Source organism: Aptenodytes patagonicus, chromosome 9 (assembly GCF_965638725.1).
Source record: "Aptenodytes patagonicus chromosome 9, bAptPat1.pri.cur, whole genome shotgun sequence".
NCBI classification, from domain to species: Eukaryota; Metazoa; Chordata; class Aves; order Sphenisciformes; family Spheniscidae; genus Aptenodytes; species Aptenodytes patagonicus.
In genome coordinates this window covers 16,672,225-16,690,592 of record NC_134957.1, presented here as the reverse complement: position 1 = coordinate 16,690,592, position 18,368 = coordinate 16,672,225, and the positions used below count along the sequence as shown (strand labels likewise).

The 18,368-nt window shown below is 45.7% G+C and overlaps 1 protein-coding gene across 1 annotated transcript in view; it reads left to right on the top strand.

The window, feature by feature from the left end:
* NRK (Nik related kinase) overlaps positions 1-18,368 on the top strand; it is a 114,172-nt gene that overhangs the window by 26,930 nt on the left and 68,874 nt on the right. Inside the window, exons 3-5 of the mRNA XM_076347250.1 lie at positions 8,144-8,200; positions 16,420-16,545; positions 17,290-17,400. Of these exons, the coding sequence (XP_076203365.1) occupies positions 8,144-8,200; positions 16,420-16,545; positions 17,290-17,400 (294 nt within the window). The remainder of the gene's footprint in view (positions 1-8,143; positions 8,201-16,419; positions 16,546-17,289; positions 17,401-18,368) is intronic.

Here is an 18,368-nt window from a genome sequence, read left to right as displayed (position 1 = left end):
CAGCTGTGGACAAGGGCGATCATATTTTGTAGTGTTTAGGTGACACGCTTTGCCTTCCCTGGTAGGGAAACATCTATGGTCAGTTCTGAAGGTAACGTTAAGTCTAAGTCAACCAAGAAGTCCCATTACAACCTAAGGGACTAATTGGCGGTGTCTAATGTTGGATAGTCCGAGAGCAACGGAGGACCTTTATGTTGCTGAAGCAGTAATCTCAGGAGCTCGTTCTGATGCTGCAGTCTGCTGTGTGCTCTTCCTCTCGATAGCACAGAGTTAATGGCAGAGAAAGCTATCCAGTTCCCGTTGAAAGAGGGTGTTTATGGAGGATAGGGAAGGGGAAGTGCAACGGTTGGGTATGCTGACCAAGTGTTTTTGGGTGAGACCTAGGACTGTCTGGAAACTGGGTGCCAAATGTGGGGTGAAAGGGCAAATGTGTTGCATCCCCATGGTCGGCATTTAGGCAATGCAGCTGGGTTGTGGTTTTACGGAAGTCCCTGCATCCTGCACTGCTGGCATGAAAGCAGTCACTTTACAAGGAAAGGAGGGTGTGCTCCAGCTCGGAGGTGAAGCTGAGGGCTACCCTAGAGGTGACCTGGAACAAGGCCCAGGCTTCCAAATCTCAGCATCTCCTAGTGTCACAAAGAAGAGAAGAAATGCTCTAGGGGAATACAATTCTTCGGTTTACAGCCCCAAAATACAACAGATGTCCAGAGACATTGTGACAGAAGTGCCACCTAAACTTTATATAATGTTAATCAAAGTAGGCTTTCTGCAGCCTGAGTTGCATGATTAAAAGGATGAAGCTTGTAATCAAAAATTATAGCCGCATTCCCACCTGGCCAGTGTCCTGAATTCTTCATGGGGGTTTTAAAAAATAAAAATAAAAAAAATTAAAAAAAGACTTTCTGAAACTGGTAATTATCTGCCCAAGGCTGTTGTGTGTTGTGGTGGGTTGAGGGGTTTGTGGTTTTTGTGTTTGTTTTTTTTAAAACTATCAGAATTGATGTGGATTACATGTCATAGTTTACAATTAAATGGATCATTTCTGAAATCCAGTGCTAGTATTCAGCGCACGACTGACCCTGAGCTCTGCCTCAGACCATTAACTAACAAAAACAAGCTATAAGCTTCCAAACTCTTAATAACTTCTTCCTTGGAATTTAGTCCTGTCCCATTTCAAGTTTTGCATTACTGCTGTATTTTTAGCTGAAGAGCTCCAGCCGTGACTACAGTGGGTTGTCTCATGTGGTACCAGCTGCTGAGACGAGGCTTACAGACTGCTCTTCCTGATAGAGCTCTCCTATAAACTGTCTTCTTGGGTGACACTTCTCAGCACCAGAACACTACAGCCCCTGATGTGCAAACCCTGTCCGTTTGTTTGCATTAGTCAAGACCCCAAGGGACAGCAGGACGTCTGTTGTGAGCAGCCATATGCTGTAAAACAGCGGCTGTGTCTAAACTGCAGTGCAAGAGCAGCGTATCTGCAGGTTTTATGTTCTTGGGGTCCTCCTCCCTGCCATGCTAACCCACCGGCGTGCCCTGGGGAGCACACTGCAGCTGCATGGGAGGCTTCCCTTGCCTGCCTGCAGTGTGAGCAGGCAAAGCTGGTGTTTCCAGGCTGCCTCTGGGGCTGATGATAGCAAACATTGCTCATCTCTTCTGAAGAGCTGGATCTAAGTAGAAAAGCCCTATGTAGGTGGAAAGGGAAACAGAAGGATCATGACTTTGTTAAGGTCATGTGGAATAGGACAGGGTTTCCTGGATCCCTAGGCAGAGCATTGTTCATTTGATGCGTAGTCTCTTAAAGGCTTTCCTTGTGTTACCAGGATGGAAAGGGTGGAGAGGAGAGGGGTGAAAGGGTGGGGTCCCATCCTTCAGGGCACAGAAGGCTGAGCTGGCAGCCTATCAGCAACTGCAGGGCCACACACTGATTTACCCGAGATGGGCTCAAACTTCAAAGTTCATAAGTGGCTTTTGAACAGGAAACCTGCTTGCTGAAGTTCACTTTCAGTAAGAGCTTGCAGTGGAACAGCTGTGCCTTCACACCACTCACAAAGGGAGGGTGGCCACAGCCTGCATTGGTTATCCCGTAATAAATGCTTCTGGGTGAGAAAGTCCCCTGGCCTCGAAAGTCCTCCATCTCCAACAGCCAGATCTTGCTTTCAGATACAAACCTTCAATATCCAGAGAAGGTCCCAACAGTTAAGCTTGTGGTATCTACCAGCTTTCTGGATTACACCGGCAGGCCATGCTGTGAAGGCTCACCTGGGACTCCTGCAGCCTTGTGCAGATGTTATGAGCTATTTGTGTCTGTGCACAGCCTAAGTGCACTGCACACGTGCGTGCCCGATGGCAGAGTGTGTTCGATGTGAAATTGCCCTCTGTGTGGGCACAAAGGTGCAAACTGGCAAGCATCTGAGGCTTCTGGTATCTGGGAGGTGTCCCTGCACATAGGCACCTCACAGCCTCGCCCAAACTGCTGCTTTTTAAGGGAGAGAAGAGTGAGGTTGTGCTTCTGGTTGCAGACAGGACATGGACACAGATGGGGACTTCTGCATAGTCAAAACCACCGGCTTCGTGCTGCCTTGGTATCCTGCAGCAGGCAGTCCCTGTCTTTCACGTGCGCTTTTTCCTGTTGCGGTTAAATGGGGACAGCTACATCAGACAGACCCAGAAACACGTGGACATTAATGAGCGCCTGTTGCCAAAAAGGAAGCGTGTGATGGGACTGCCGTGGGCTGTCTTGGCACGGTGTGCACCACTGTAACAGGACAGCTGGGTTGTATCATCTGGACATGCAATTGTCCACTTCAAATCTGTCAGATTGCAAGTGGGGAGAGAAGCTGGTGGGAGCTGTTTGCCACCCCTAGGGAGAGAGGGCTGTGCAGGATCTGGGAGGGAAGCTGTCAAACCAAGCTCTCTGCATGTGACCCACAGCCTTACAATCTCAGGTGTGTGTCACTGGGACCTTGGGTCTCTGGTTGTAATCGTGGCCCAAGCCAGGGACTGCCCAAAATTTTTGTTTGGACCTAACAGGAAAAGGTGTTGTACATGGCTGAATGCATCTTTTTGTAAATATACTTAATTCACGTAAAGCCCCTTTATCAGCTAATAAGCTGACCGCTAATGCTGATACTCTTGTTCGATGTAAATAGAAAAATACATGTCTTGACCCTCAGTAGAGGGCATAGATAAGCGGTTCCTTTATCTAATTGAGCTAAAAAGATAAACACGTATCCAATAGAAGTAACACTGAGCGATCTGTCCTATTCCACGTATATCTCCCTGCAGAAATAATGCACGGTTGGGGCTCATCAGAACCAGATCTTTGGCATAAAGCATCTTCCACAAATGTGGCTGCAATGAGCAATATGTAGATTTGAGAAATGTGTATGCTGGCTCCAGGTTTGCTGAATGTTACTGTAGTGACTAACTGGCAATAGCAGCAGACTTCATGCGGAAATATTTTCTGGAGGAGACAAGGAATTTAGCTGGACTCAAAGCTAATGGGAGAATTTCTTCCAGCTTGGATACCTCATCAAAATGTAGGCAAGAACTTCAATTTTAGAAAGTCATTGAGCTCCAGAATTGTTCATGTCTAAGTTCTGTATGAGCTTGATAGCGTTTAATGCTGTATTCTTGGGTGGGAATACGGATGACTTGCAGATGGCTGTTGGATGTTTTGGCTGCATTCTCCAGAGTTGAAACCTGCTTTCAAACTGAGCATTTGGGTGAAAGATGAAACCTTTTATTAGGGAAATGGGCCCACAGACCATTCCTGCCCTCTGCCCGGTTTCTGAGGAAATGTGCAACGGAGGATCTTGAACCACAACAGGCTGATTCCCTTTAATGATCTGGAGAGGGTGGGCAGTGGCAGATAGCACAGGGGGCTGGTAGGGCGATGCCCCTTCTTCTTCCTCCTGTTTTGTATTAAATCAAAAAGGATGAACTTCTGCGTGTCTCATCACTGGTAGTAGATGCATCTGTTGATCTCATTTGGTTGGGAAACAGCTAAAACGGCCAGTTACTTCTAAGAGCTTTAAACAAAAATCAAAACACCACCTTCCTCAAAACAATTCAAACTTGCTCAACCTTGTGGCTTCAGCAAAAGTAGCAATGTGCGAGTTCCCGTGAACTCTGGCTAACCTCTGAGATTTATTGATAAATGAAAAAATAAGGGGCCAGGCCCTGAAACCTTTCCTTACTTAGGCACTAGTCTCAGTATGTTAACAAGAAGCCCGGGGCTGGGTTCAGGATGTTTACTGCTTTTAGAGATGTCAAGGAAAATGAACTCAAAACGGTTTGAAAAACCAACGTAAAGGAGAGAAACCTGTGATTTTTGTTCCGACTGCCGGCACAGTCGTAGTCTGTGCATTAAAGCGAATGTAATGTGGAGCACGTTACCCTGCTCAGATAAGCTGCACAGGCATAGATGGTTCTTCTCCACATGAACACGCATGTCCTCTGAAAGCTTCAGCCCTCTTAGCATGGAGTCTTGCAATAGCACATGCACTTTTTTGGGCGGTGGTGCCGAGTTCAGTCGGGTGGTAGTGTGCAACCCCTGCTTACAGGGACTGCTGGTGTTTGGGTGAGCTGTTGGGTGGCTTTGCTTCTGCCCCTTTTTTTCATAACTAGCTGAACAGACAGTGAAGTTCTGGGGAGGAGAAGGAATAAAATTTAGGATGTCTCCAGCGTTCTCTGATTATTTTGTCTCCACTGACTGAACCTTTTCCTTTGGTAATATTTAAAGGAAAGGTTTTATTTGTGTATGTTGGGATGATGTCAGAGGTAAGGAGAAATGATGGTGTGTGCTTTGTAATTCTGCCACGTTGTTTGTTGCATACATTAGCAGGTGCAGAGACTTTTGAGATGTATTGCTCTACGATAATGATGAATCCTTTACTTTGGGAAAATGTACAACTGTAATCAAAAATAAATCTGCCAAGATGGCAGTAAAATTAGTATTTCATGATGAAAATGTTTTTATACAGATATATTTATACATATTCAGCTACTCTCTCCAAGATACTTTTTTTTTAATACATGCTTTTAAACTAATTCATCCCTTTTAGATAACTGATGAAAGGCAGATGTAAATAATATAGATATGTTTACACCTTTTCATGAGGTTAACCTGCAGCCCTCTGCATTATGCTGCACAAACTTGTGGTCGTGGGGGAAGATGAGGTTCTCCAGCTTAATACAACCAAGAAACATGGAAGACTCTTTTCAAAAGGTGTGATAACAGTTACTGAAAATAAATTGTTGTGAGTTGAGAATTAGAGCAAACTAACAGGAATGAGGTTTTACTGCTCCTTTGTTTCCAGCCTCTTGAGAAGGGTTTGGATTCTCTGGTGGATTGAACCACTCTATTTTGTTCCAGGATAAAGGGGTCTAAAAGACATAAGGGTGTGAAGTGCATGTAGTTAACAGAATTTACGTCCTTGTAAAGGCTGCTTTACCCAGTCAGAGAGTATTTATTGCAGGTGAGCCTGTGCAGAGGGATGGTTAGGTGTGAGCCTACGCATTTCCCTCAGCCTAGCAGAAACTTTGCACGGTGTGAGGAAGATAGGGCACTGAGACAAGGCACGAGGCATGATCCTGCCCTCTCTGCACAGGCTAAGCTCCTCTCGTCCAGCAGTCAGCCCAGTTGCGGACATGGGGACTTTTAGGAATGCGGGTGCAGGATTGGTCGTGCATCTCAGTTAACGGGGACACATTTGTTGTGCAAAGGTGAATCACGACCCACAAAACAAAAGGGTTTGCTGTTTTCTTTTCCACAAATGCTAATTTTTCCAAACTGTTTTGGGGGGATTTAGTATTCTCATTTATAATGGTAAAAGTGAGTGAGAGCGGCAGGTTTGCGTGCAGTGGAAATAACTGTGGCTGCAAAATAACAGATGTCTGTTATACAGAGGGACAATTTGACCAGGTATCATGCTTTGAAATCAAAGCTGAATGCCAAGCCTTTCCCCCTTCCTTATTCTTACGAATATTCAGTATCGAGTGCCATGCTAGCCTAGTATTGATTGATTTATTTTTTCAGTAAAGAAGCACATCTTCATGCTTCACTGTAATTACGAAAATCGGTGTTGATTCTTGACATCATCCTTTGCAGAATGTACAGCAGCCCAGGAGACACTCGTTGTTCCGATGGGTTGGTCGCCTGCTATGTGTGGTGGCCGGAGACATGGAATTATCAGCATACTTGACTCCAGACAAACTCTGGAGTTAAATCAGGGTGCCAGCGTGTCTAGCATGACTGTATTTTGTGGAAGGTCCTCTCTCGCTATATTGCCAAGACATTCAATGCCTGGAAACATTTGCAAACAATGTCTTCCAACAAAGGAGCCGTGGCTGTGCAGAGGAAGCTCCCTAACCGGGATTGACGTCAGCTGGGATGGATGCTGACCAAACACCGGCATCTGTTGGGCTAGCACTTGTCACTGCCCATCTGCACTCGGCCACAGTGGTGTGTGTGTCGTGGGCCTGGTGAGGGTGTGTCCCATTTGTCTTCCTCCTAGATCTGTGATAATATATAAATCCTATCATTCTAGTTTATGAGAAAAAGCTTTGCAATCCCAGGAGTGCTTCCACGGAAAGAGGACACTTACAAATACACAAAAACACAGCAGGACCTAGTTTTCTGTAAAAGAAGACATGACTGTGACATATCACCTGAGAATGAGGAATCATTTTTCTTTGATGCAAAATTGCTTAGTCTTAGAAATAACACTTGTACGCAATTTTGTGCAGATAGGACCTGGGTTTTAAAATTACATCAACCTAGCTTTTAATTTTGCAGGTGTAAATTGCACCTGCAAATCATTTTGTCTGCAAACTGCAGCATTTCATATTTGATTTCCTGATTTCCTATGGCTTACTTAACTGATGTCAGTTAGTTATTTCGATATACAGCTTTGCAGGCACTACTATTTCAGGAACAAAATTGCAGTCTGAAAGCTTCAAACCCATTTCTGGACATTTGATGGAAGTGAGGAGTTAGGACGTGTAGCTAATCCACTGGTCGTAAAAATCTTTTGACGCTATCCTCCAGTATGAGATTAGTGTTGGTTATCATGGCAAAACACTGCATCTATGGCGTCTGTTGAGCAACTTGATCTAACCAAGCCAAGCAACTGCAATTTACAGCAAGATTCCTGGTTGCGTTTCTAATACACATTCTTGTGAACCACATTTTGTCAGTCTCAGTATCAAGTTTGCTCTGTTAGTAGCTTTATTCCCTATTACCTCCCTTTTCCTAGCTTTGTTTTCAAAAACTAGCCGCTTACCTAGTCTAAAATTACCAGTTATCTGTTGCTTAATAACGATCGTGGGGTGTGGGCGTTTCACCAGTGAAGTCTGTGTACGTATGTAGGCACACACGCAGTCAAAGCCCTGGGAGGGTTCCTCCCCACCACCACAGAAGATTACATTTTAAATACAAAGCCTCTGCATGCTTTTTGGGAGGTAGCTGAGATATAGTTAACTCATCTGCAGTAAGAATTTTACAAACTAAGCATTTCACAGTAAAAAGCCTTTTTAAAAAAAACCCAAAGGCAAGAAAGTACATACAGCTTTAGTTTCTTGGCAGCCACGTACAGGTTGCCTGATTGATGTACTGAAACCCAGAGTTTTCTCTTTACCCTGAGGTGAGCCAGAACATGTGGGGTGGGGAGGTGGGGACAGTGCCGGCTACCCAGCGCCTTGCTTCCCCAGCACGTGTCAGCCCTGGATTGCGGGACAAGAAGGTTGTTCTGGTTAGGTCCCCCTGGGCCTGTGCTGAGATTTCCTGGAAGAGGAGGCTTGAGGGGCACAACGCCTGTTGAACAGGAGTTGGATGGAGACCCATAAACTTACGCCGTGTTGTGCTCTGACAGCAGAGGTCTCCCAGCATTGCTGCTTGCTTTGTGCTAACGTGGGAAATTCAACCCTGCAAAGGTAACTCAGTTAACTTTAGAGAATAGTAAAGGTGTGGGTCTGGTAACACATCACCAAACTTCACCTTGGTACTTTTGTATCACTGAAAGGTTGTTCGTACATGATTGAAAGCAAGTACTCAAGCTCGGTTGTTATATGCCTAATTTGTTACTCTCTACATAGTTTGCATACATGTTTTACTTAGAGTCTTTTGTTATTTTAACAGGGTCGCCATGTTAAGACTGGGCAGCTAGCAGCAATCAAAGTGATGAATGTTACTGAGGTGAGTGCAAAACCAAAAATAAAAAAGTTGTTATCAAGGTGCAAGGAAAAATAAATAATCAGATCATGAGAAGGTGGATAGCTTATAAAAGACGATCCAGTGTGTTGTGGTTTAACCCCAGGCGGCAACTCAGCCCCACCCAGCCGCTCGCTCACTCCCACGGAGTGGGATGGGGGAGAGAATCGGAAGGGTAAATGTGAGAGAACTCGTGGGTTGAGATAAAGACTGTTTAATAGGTAAAGCAAAAGCCGCACACGCAAGCAAAGCAAAACAAGGAATCCATTCACTCCTTCCCATCGGCAGGCAGGTGTTCAGCCATCTCCAGGAAAGCAGGGCTCCATCACGCGTAACGGTGACTTGGGAAGACAAATGCCATCACTCAGAACGTCCCCAGCTTTATACTGCTGAGCATGACGTCATATGGTGTGGAATATCCCTTGGGTCAGTTGGGGTCAGCTGTCCCGGCTGTGTCCCCTCCCAACTTCTTGTGCACCCCCAGCCTGCTCGCTGGTGGGGTGGGGTGAGAGGCAGAAAAGGCCTTGACTCTGTGTCAGCCCTGCTCAGCAACAACAAAAACACCCCTGTGTTATCAGCGCTGTTTCCAGCACAAATCCAAAACACAGCCCCATACCAGCTACTATGAAGAAAATTAACTCTGTCCCAGCCAAAACCAGCACACAGTAGTATAAATTATGGTTGCTGAGCACTGGTTTGTGTTTTCTAAAGTACTGAGAGGTGTTAATACAACCAGATTTTTCAATTGTACCTGACCCATGGTGACAAAGCAATAAGGGAATGCATTGCCATATATTTTGGTGGTCTATAATAACAAAGAGGAGAACTCTCTTCCTGCTTATTTCTAGTTGATTTTCTGTTTCCAGAGATAGCAAGTAAAAGATTTCCTGTAGCTCTGCGCTGCCCCTGCTGCGTTTCATCACATCTTCTCCCCTCGCGTGCCAGCCATTCCTCAGAGTAGCTAGCCTGACAGCTAGCAAGGAGGAACATGTTAGAAATGCAAATGTAGTACTTTTTTATTGCTATTTGACAGATGAGAGGAGGAGACAGTTTAATTGGCACTGTCCCTGCTCACATTTATAAAGTGGTGTCAGTGCTGGAACAGGGTGTCGAAAAAGTTGCTAAGTATTGATTTTTGTTTCTCCTTTTAAGAGCGCAGCCAGTAGCGAAGCAGCTTGCCTTCTTGAGACCATATTAGCCTGAGTCCCAGAAAGGCTGGGGAGACTCCCTGCTTCCTCTTCTCGAGTTTACTGGAAGTCTGTGGTTTGGTAGGATGCACCTACTCTCCCTGAAGAGGAGCTCCCCATTCTGTCACTCTGGCAGTGTAGATATGGAGTACAAAACTCCAAGATAAAGTTAGAGTCCTCTTGCGTTATTGTGGAAGGGTTATCTATCGCCTGAAATAAAAAACAGGGCCAAGTCTGCCAGTGGTACATCTACACGTGGTGTTTTGGGCAAGCACAAGCAAGCCTTGCCTGCATTTTCGTGTCTTTTGATTGTCTTGGAAGACAGCAGAACAAGTTGGTGTCTGCATGGGCCTTGTCACGTAGAGCAGGTCCAGGACAGTTCTCTCTGCTGATGGTATAGGAATCCAGCCCTGAGCAGCAAGTGGCCTGAATTGCCCATTGTTTTTTTGAACGTAGATGCTACTGTAATGCTTTTACAAAGCACATCTAAGGGCTGGTTTGGCTGTGGCGGCTACCTTGTAAAATATGCATGCATAGTTCAATTGCCAGTTTTGCTCTTCTCTGTGCACACAGGAGGGTGCATTTTTTAAATGAGTGCTACATTAGATTGGTGGGATTTTTGCTTTTAGCTCTATAGGTACATATATCATCAGGTGCTTTGGCTTTAAAAAATGGCAGTCACCAAACACGAGGCTGCTGGATTTTGGAAGGGAAGAGGGGGTAGGGTTTGGGTTGCAGACAGATTCCTGAGATCCGAGCACTTCTGTGCTTTGGCAGAGGAGCTGATGGGACAGATCCTGGCAGGGACTCAGAAGTGATCCAGAGCTTCTGTATGGACTGCTTTCATGCTTTGCTGGGTCAGTCAATGGTGCGTGAGGGCTGGCCAAAGATGTCACTTGTGGGCCGTCACGTTAACACCAGTGACAGTCCCTTCATTGACGAAACAATTGAAGCAAAAACTGCAGGTAGGGAACCTTAGAAAGATTTCCTTCCCTTTGCTATACATAACACGGTCTCTTTTGTATGTAAGCAACAAACTGTAGCATCCGGTAATGCCTGCTTGCTTGGAAACAAAATTTAAGTGGAGGACAACCTTGTGGTCCAGCTTCAGGAATTCACATTGATAGACTTGCTCGATTCTGGGAACAAAACCCAGCTGTTTAGATCTGATTTGCTGCTTCCTTGCAGGCTAGAGAGCCAGCATCATACTGGGGAATCTGTCCCATTGCTTGAGGGGCGATGATAACGGATCATGCTGTTTTCACGTTGAGTCACTTAATGCAAAAGCAGTTGTGACGGTTTGACAGTTCAGTGGTGAGTGTGTTGGTGCAGCCATCTGGAGGGGTTTTCCTTGGTGCTCTTCCCCCACTAAACCCTGAACAAACCCAGTTCAGCTGTACTTGAGTGTTTCTGCTTTCTGACCTTAGTGCAGGGTGAGTGCAAGGCTTTCTGCTGTTATTGCCACTTTCTTAATGCGGGGCTGGCTGTGTTCCTGCTGCTAGGGCACAGGCTGGCAGACCTGGATGCAGTCCTCCGCTTTATCACTGGTTTCCTCCAGGCCCTTGGCGGTGCCTCTGCGAGACGTTGGGAGACCAGTGCAGGAGTGATTCAGGCGGTTGCTGCCAGTAGCTGTTGGTTCCTCCTGCAGCTGTCTGCTCTGCCCTGGGGCTGTCCTCTCCTCAGCCACCACATCTCACAGCTCGGTGTGTTATGGTAAACCCGGATGGCTTTCAGCACAGCGGGCTGTGGACGGCTGTGTGCAGCGGCAGGGTGGGGTTGGCAGCTGCGGTCCCGAGCCCTTCAGACACCTCGGTACAAATTCCCAGAGTGCTCAGGGTGAGCCACGTGGCTGCAAGAAATGGGGTTACTGCTGGCCTCCTGAGCTGATCCGTCTGGCCAGAGACTGTGCTGCTGGTCTCTTGTAGTGCAGACTAGATGGGGTGGTTGAAGCCAATGCTTTTCTGCTCTGCAGTTGCAGTAGCTAGGAGCATGGGTACGGCTGAGGCGGATGCTGTATGTGTCCAGGGCATCTCTGAAGCTCAGTTCTCCTGTAAAACAGCAATAGCTTTTCTTTGCTTCATAGCATTTGGTTACTGAAGCATCTCACAGCAGTAGTGGGTCCTAACTGTAATGTAGATATCCTTTCAATCTCCAGAATTTCAGTGTCATAAATTCAGAGCCTGTCAAGGATTCAGTATTTCTCTTGCATTGTTAGTCTGCTCAGGTCTAAGTTATTTTCTGATCCTTTGGTCTTGAAAAGCTAGCTTGAGGCATTAAATAAAGTCTTTAAAATATTGAAATCCTCGTTTCCAATGTCCTGCCTATAAATTGCACCTGAGAGCAACATCTCACATGGAGTTTGGCTTGTGAGAAATGGAAGCTGTCATAGTAAACCTGCTTGAGTGAGACAGGAGGGTCCTAGCCCCTGTGGCCATTTTTATCTTTGGGTGGTTATGTGATCTGATTAGTGCTGCACAGGGAACAGTTTTCTTAGGGAGTGAAAATTTCATGTGGTAGAAAACAGGAAGGTTAAAAAAATAAAATCAAGACAAATGCAGTCTTTTTCCCTTCACCTGTCTCCAAAAAAAGTGGAGAAGAGCTGAATGCCTGCATTGGCCTTGTGATTTGTGTATCTGCTTAGAGGAGTCCCTGGTTCAAGCCTCCAGTAGATCTCTCTCATTCGAAGTGGGGCAATTCCAGTGGCTGAGTTTGACAGAGCCCCATGCCAGTGTAGGTTGGTGGTGGTTTGGTCACTAGCCTGCTCAGTAATAGGTCAGTGTTGTCTGACTTGGGAGAGGATAGGACTGAACAAGGATATCTCGTATCCGAGGGGTCTGAGCTACTTCCTTGCTACTTGGATATTCTGCAGTGGGTTTCTCTCCCCCAGCATCATGTTTTCGTCACTAGAAAATCCAAGTCTTTCAGCTAATGTTTCATCATAATGTTTCAGCTAAGAAGTCTTTCAGCTAATGTTTCATCATAACCAGTACATTTCTGCCAAAAGATTCTGTTTCACCAAAATCTACGTTTTTTTTCCGGCAAGAAATCATTTCATCAGAAATTCCCTGACCAGCTCCAGCTGTGATTGTTCAGCTCTAAGATCTGGGGCACACCAAGAGCTGAGCAAATCTGCCCTTCGCTGTCAGGAGCTGCAGCCCCGGGACGGTTTCTTAAGAGCGGCAGCAGGATGCTGTGGTCATTGCGGGATCCTCTGGACATCTGTCAGGAAGTGCTGCCGTGTCATGTTACGGGGGGAGCGGGGGGAGCCCTTTGAACTGGTTGAAGGGGAGCCGATGGCAACGTGTGCTCGTGTGCCTCTCTGTGCAGGCTCTGCTTCCTGTTATCTGGCGGTGCCAACAAGCAGAGTGCTTGCAAAGAGACTGGATTCTTGCTGCTTTTCTCTTCAGCTATCGGTGCAGGTGATCAAAGAGCTCTTCTGCAGCAGGTCATTCTCTGTCTGTCCTTGCTTTCAGTCTTTCCAGATAGCAAAATAACATTTAAATGAGGAACTTGTCGTTAGAACTGCCCCAATACTAAGGGGTCTCTTGGTGGAGTATTTATCAGCTGATGATCTTGTTTCCTTTTGAGGTTAGAGGCGTGTGCTTTCTAGTTCTTTGCTTCCTAATGTCATTGCAGATAGGCCCACATCTTCAAAAATAGCCTTTGATCATGAACCTGTCATCTTTGTGCATGCAGCCATCTGTGCCCAGAAACACATTGGTTTGTGAAAGCAAACAGCTTTTTGCACCTGCACATCTGAGAGCTTGTTTCCTTTTCTTAAGCAGCGTGATTTATGAGCAGGTTTCTAGACACCTGGGAGATGTGGCTGATGGTAACACTGACAAGAGGGGTGGTGGAAAGTGGAAATCCTGAGCATGTGCATGCACTGAAAAGTTGAGGGTGCTTTTGTCCCCAGTCACCCTGCTTGAAGGATGTATGCAGCACTGAGACTTAGCAAGTCCAGGTTCAGTTCCTGGCTGGGCCTCAGACATGGCCCATGGGACAGAATCACTCACATTTACCCTTCTTGCCTTGGTTTCTCCATGTGAAATAGAGTAATTTTTCCAAAACTCACTCAAGCACTGGGAAGGCAGAGTACTTTTTGACTGTGAAATGCCCACCTGTTGTCCTGTATAGCCCTTTGCCTTACAGTCTGACTGATACTTGAAGTCACATCTCTCTCTTTGGAGGATGCAAGAGTTTGGCTCAGAGGGTTTCTGCTCAGCAGTGGTGGGGCTCAGCAGGGAAGCCCCCTGTCCAATCTAAGCAGTGTCTTCCCAAGGCACTCATCCTGTACCTGAGCAGCGTACAGCAGTGTGCGAGCACGGGTAACTGCCTCTACGGGCAGGGATGGGCAAGGGAAGAAGAGGCAGGTGCAGGGAAGGAGCAGGTTCCAGCCTTCTGGGTAAATAGATAAGGACATGAGATAAAGCAGGAACTGGATCATCTTGCTGGTAATGGGAAAGGGGCATTACACATGTGCAGCTACTCTTTGCTCTTGCCAGTGGGTGTGGAAGAGCCTACCTGATATTCCAGCTGTGTTCACAAACAGGCACATGGTTATCTTTGTTTTAAAAACATGGAGGTGAGATTGCAGAGGGATAGAAAGTACTTGGATAAGAGCTGTGCCAGCACAGTTCCAACATCCAGTAAATTAATTGGGCAAAGGAAGAAAAGCTGAAAAAGAGGCAACAGCTCTGAGGAAGTGGTTGAGATCTGCCAGCTCCCCAAGGGGAACTTTGTGAAAGTTGCAGGCTGGTGCTGAGGGCATAGCAGGGAAGCTTTTCAGTCGGGCTCCACCAGTGCAAAGTTCATGCCGATGGGCAGAGTTAAAAAACCCCAAAACCTTAAGATCTAAAGAGATCTTAAGTAATTTGGGGAAGGCCTTTATCAAAGATTAATGTTGCCCCTCCACGTGTTTGGTTGCCCTAGCAGAAGAAGTGGGCAGGATGCAGGAGGGACAGCAGGGGGAGGAGAGGCATCCTCCCTGTTTGTCCTGCTTTCTGCCCTTCTTCCCTACAGGTCCGTTACCAGAAACTCGTATCAGTGACAGGACTCTTGTGGTTAGGTCCGGATGGCGGTTCCCATCTCCTTATTCTCTGCCTCCTTCTCTTCACCTGCCTGTTTCCACCCTTTCACATGCACTGTTGGGGAGTCCCAAAGGGAGTAGAGCCTTGTTTCCCCTCCCAGAAAGCATCAGCACAAGCTCTCAGCTCCCTTTGATTGTGCCCTGGCTACGAGCAGAGAGAAATAGGACCTTGCTCACGGAGGATTTCCTGCATGCTGTCTGGGAGTCAGCTCTGATTTCTCTTGGAGACTCCAGATGCTGCACCACGCTCCTCCTTACCCTCACTAATTAAGTCATACAACATCCAGGGCTGTATCAAGTCGAGGATTAAGGGTCCTCCTTTCTCCTGAATTGCAAACAAAAGATAAATGAAATATCTAGTGTAATGTGTGCAGCTTGAGAGCCTGTATTCAACAAAGAGGCTGTTCTGAAACCTGAAATAGCTCGTTTTGCTTCAAGTGGAGTTATTTTACGTTTCCCATTTCCTAAAGCTTAAGACAATTAGGCTTTGGTCTGGTAACATGTCTCCTGTGGATTGATGTTACTGGGGAAAACTTATTGGTCTGTTCTGTTCTGTTGGGAATGATTTTTGTGGGGTCGGGTTTAATAAGACACATCATATGCGTATGCTTGAGGGAATTTGGCTTCAGCCTGTCAGGCTTTAATGTTTTGATACAGGTAGAAAGGACAACGCAGCTGGTTTTGTAAGCAGTCTATTGTGATGGTTAAAGGAATGCTTTGATGGCAAAGCTACTGGAAAATAGTGGAAAAGTGCAGAAAAATGTCCTGTGGGCCAAGCTGTTCTTGCTGCCTCTTTTTTTTCCCTTCAGCTAGTAAGTGCTGACTCGGATGTTTTGCAGCAAGGTAAATTAACTTTCAGCTTTGTCATACTCCTTTTAACCGATACAACCTTGCAGCACCACTCATCTCCTATTAAAGCAAATGAGACAGCAAAATCTACATGTGTTTCACTGGCTATTGTGCACCATTTCTCTTGGTGGCAACATAGCAAACAGGCTAGCTCTGAGAGGACCTCTTCAGATCAGGCAGTTCTCTCTGAGAAAGGGCATTTCCTTCTAATGTAATTATTAAAACTTGTGTTTCCATTAGTTGTCTTATTGTGCACGGTGCTGTACTGGGCAGAAGAGAATGTCTGCCCTGAACAGACTGAAACAAAGACAGTGGGAGAACAGAGCTAGCTAGTGCCTGGAAGGAGATGCCTAGGGGTGTGCTAGCCCCCAGCATGCCAGAGACTTAACTGATGGCGTGATGTTAGGAGCAGGGAAGAAACTCCATGGTCCAGGTGGGGTAGCCTCACAACTGGAAGGAAGGAGCAGATCCTAGCCCTGTGCTGGCTCTGGAGTTTGATTTGTGGCGAGTTGCCTCCTTCTTGGCTTTGATTTCCTCCCAGCAAGACCCTCCATGGGACTGGGAAGACAAGCTGGCTGATGTGTGCACTAAGTGCTTTTCTGAGTATTTAAGTAATGGAGTGTTAGGAATATTTTTATTTTTGTTTGAATCTGGTTAACTTCTCCAAGACTAAATTACTGCATACAGAAACCGCAAATGGGGGAGTAATAGGTCCTGTCTAAGCCCCCTGAGATACAATATGAGATTGTTATACCCAAATCGGGACATTTTTGATTCTTTAGGTCAAACCCTAGCAATTCATTGTTTTAGGCCGATGGATCAAGGTGATTCAGTCGTCGGTTTAAGAGCCTGTCCTTCAGTTGTAGTCTCATAATCACAGGATGACTCAGGTTGGAGGTCTCGGTCCAACCTCCTGCTCAAAGCAGGGTCAGCCATGGGATCAAACCAGGTTGCTCAGGGCTGGTTCCAGCTGGGTGTTGAAAGCCCTCAAAGACAGAGTTTGCCCTGCAGCTCTGGGCAGCCGTGGAGCTCAGTGATCTCTGGTCACCTAAGGAGCCTTCTGCTTTCTTTTGCTACAGAATGAAGAAGAAGAAATCAAGCTGGAGATAAATATGCTAAAAAAGTACTCCCATCACCGGAATATTGCTACATATTATGGTGCATTTGTAAAGAAAAGTCCTGCAGGCCAAGATGATCAGCTCTGGGTAAGTGTTTAGTGTCATTTCTGTTCATCAGATTTACAGCTCCTTTCTTGAGAGCTCCAGTATGCTTGGCTGGGACTCTGTCTCAGTGAAACTCTGAAGTCATTGTTCTGAAGAATAACATATGTTCCTCCCTACATGTCTTGATTTCCTTTGAGGATGGGCATGATACTTGTGACTTGTGCTGTCATTCTGATTTGTTATTTGAGCTTTTTTTCCCCCAAATTAAATGTTTCTGTAATTTTTATTTTTTTTAACAAAAGCGAAAGAGAGCTTGTCCTCTTCCCCTCCTCTCTTTTCTTGTTGCTTTCCTCTCCCTTTTCTCAGTTGGAAAATAAAAAAGGGAACAGAGGAATTGGCAATAAAGCAAAGAAGAAAAATGAATCCTCCAATTTTTTTGGCTGCAAGATTTTTGAAGCTGCGCAGCAAAATGAGAAATTTCAAATTTTGAAAAAATTCCTATGTTTTTCAGTGCTATTAGCTCTTGTTTTTCTGATTTTGTAGTTTCTTAAGAAAAAAAAAAAGGTACCCATAACCTGCAATAGGAGAGGAGCACTACTGAGGCTTTTTCTTTATTCAGCAATGTGCGTGATTCAGGAAATGAGATTTTATGTCACTTGGCATCCGGGAAGGTCACGTGTAGTTTGCCACACCTTGATTGTGGTGGAGTGGGTGTTTGCACATGGTGTCTCTGCTGGCACCCTGTCACTGCTGTGGTAAAGGTGTATTGTGTTTGTCCTCCTGCAGTTGGTGATGGAGTACTGTGGTGCGGGCTCTGTCACTGACCTGGTAAAGAAGACAAAAGGGAACTGTTTCAAGGAAGATTGGATTGCATACATCTGCAGAGAGGTTCTCAGGGTGAGTCGTGCCAACAGAGCTTTGTTGCTCATTGGCAACAAAAAGGCCTTTCCAAGCCTTTGGCTGCTAACATCGGTCACTAATGAGCATTATTGTTTAAAGGTTTTGATCCATGGGGCTCGTGGGCTGTGGTCCTTGAGTTCAGAAAGGCCCAAAGAGCCAGCATGGTGGCTGCTTGACATCCCATATTATTGTAGTCAATCCCATTTTCTGTATGAAGAACAGAAAATTCCTGTTTCCTATGGCAAATAGCCATCTTCTAAAAGTCCACATCCTGGGCATCTAGAAAAGTAAATCAGTTTTCTGTTTTCAGTAAGTCTGTCCTCCACATCAGGAGATCTTACTGTTCATTGCTTCAGCTGTTCATGCTGTGTAAGATCTTTCTGTTCATAATTCCTTTACCTGCACACACTCAGGGGCCTCTTTTCTGCACTATTAGAAGCAATGTTGACTAAACAGCATTCCAAAATCTTAAAGGTGGCCCTGCTGGGGCGATATTCCCCAAGACAGTTCTTGGGGCTATATTTCATTCTATGCAGGCTTAGGGCTTTTTTGTTTGTTTGTTTTTGGTTTTTGTTTTGTTCCTGGAGAGTACAGAGGATAAAACAATTCCCAAGTGTAATCTAGTGAACTAGCCTGGAAAAAAAAAAAAAAGTTGGAATCTGTCATTCTAAATTCAAAACCCATTACAGAGTTACTGATCCGTCTTCCTTGTAGTGGAGTTTTACTTCTTTTCTAAATAATGGTAAGATAAATGTGTATTCTGGGAGCTGGAATTCAAATGGCATGCCAAAGTAATGCTTGAATAGGGGTAAATCTTGGCTTCTGGAGCAGAGGAGTTGAGAAGCATGCTCATTAGAGTACATTGGCCATCTTACAAGGATTTGGCATTAGACTGCAGATTGTAATAACTATAGCTGGAGAGTGTGGGGAGAGCTCTTTTGCAAAAAAAAAATCTTAATGGTCTG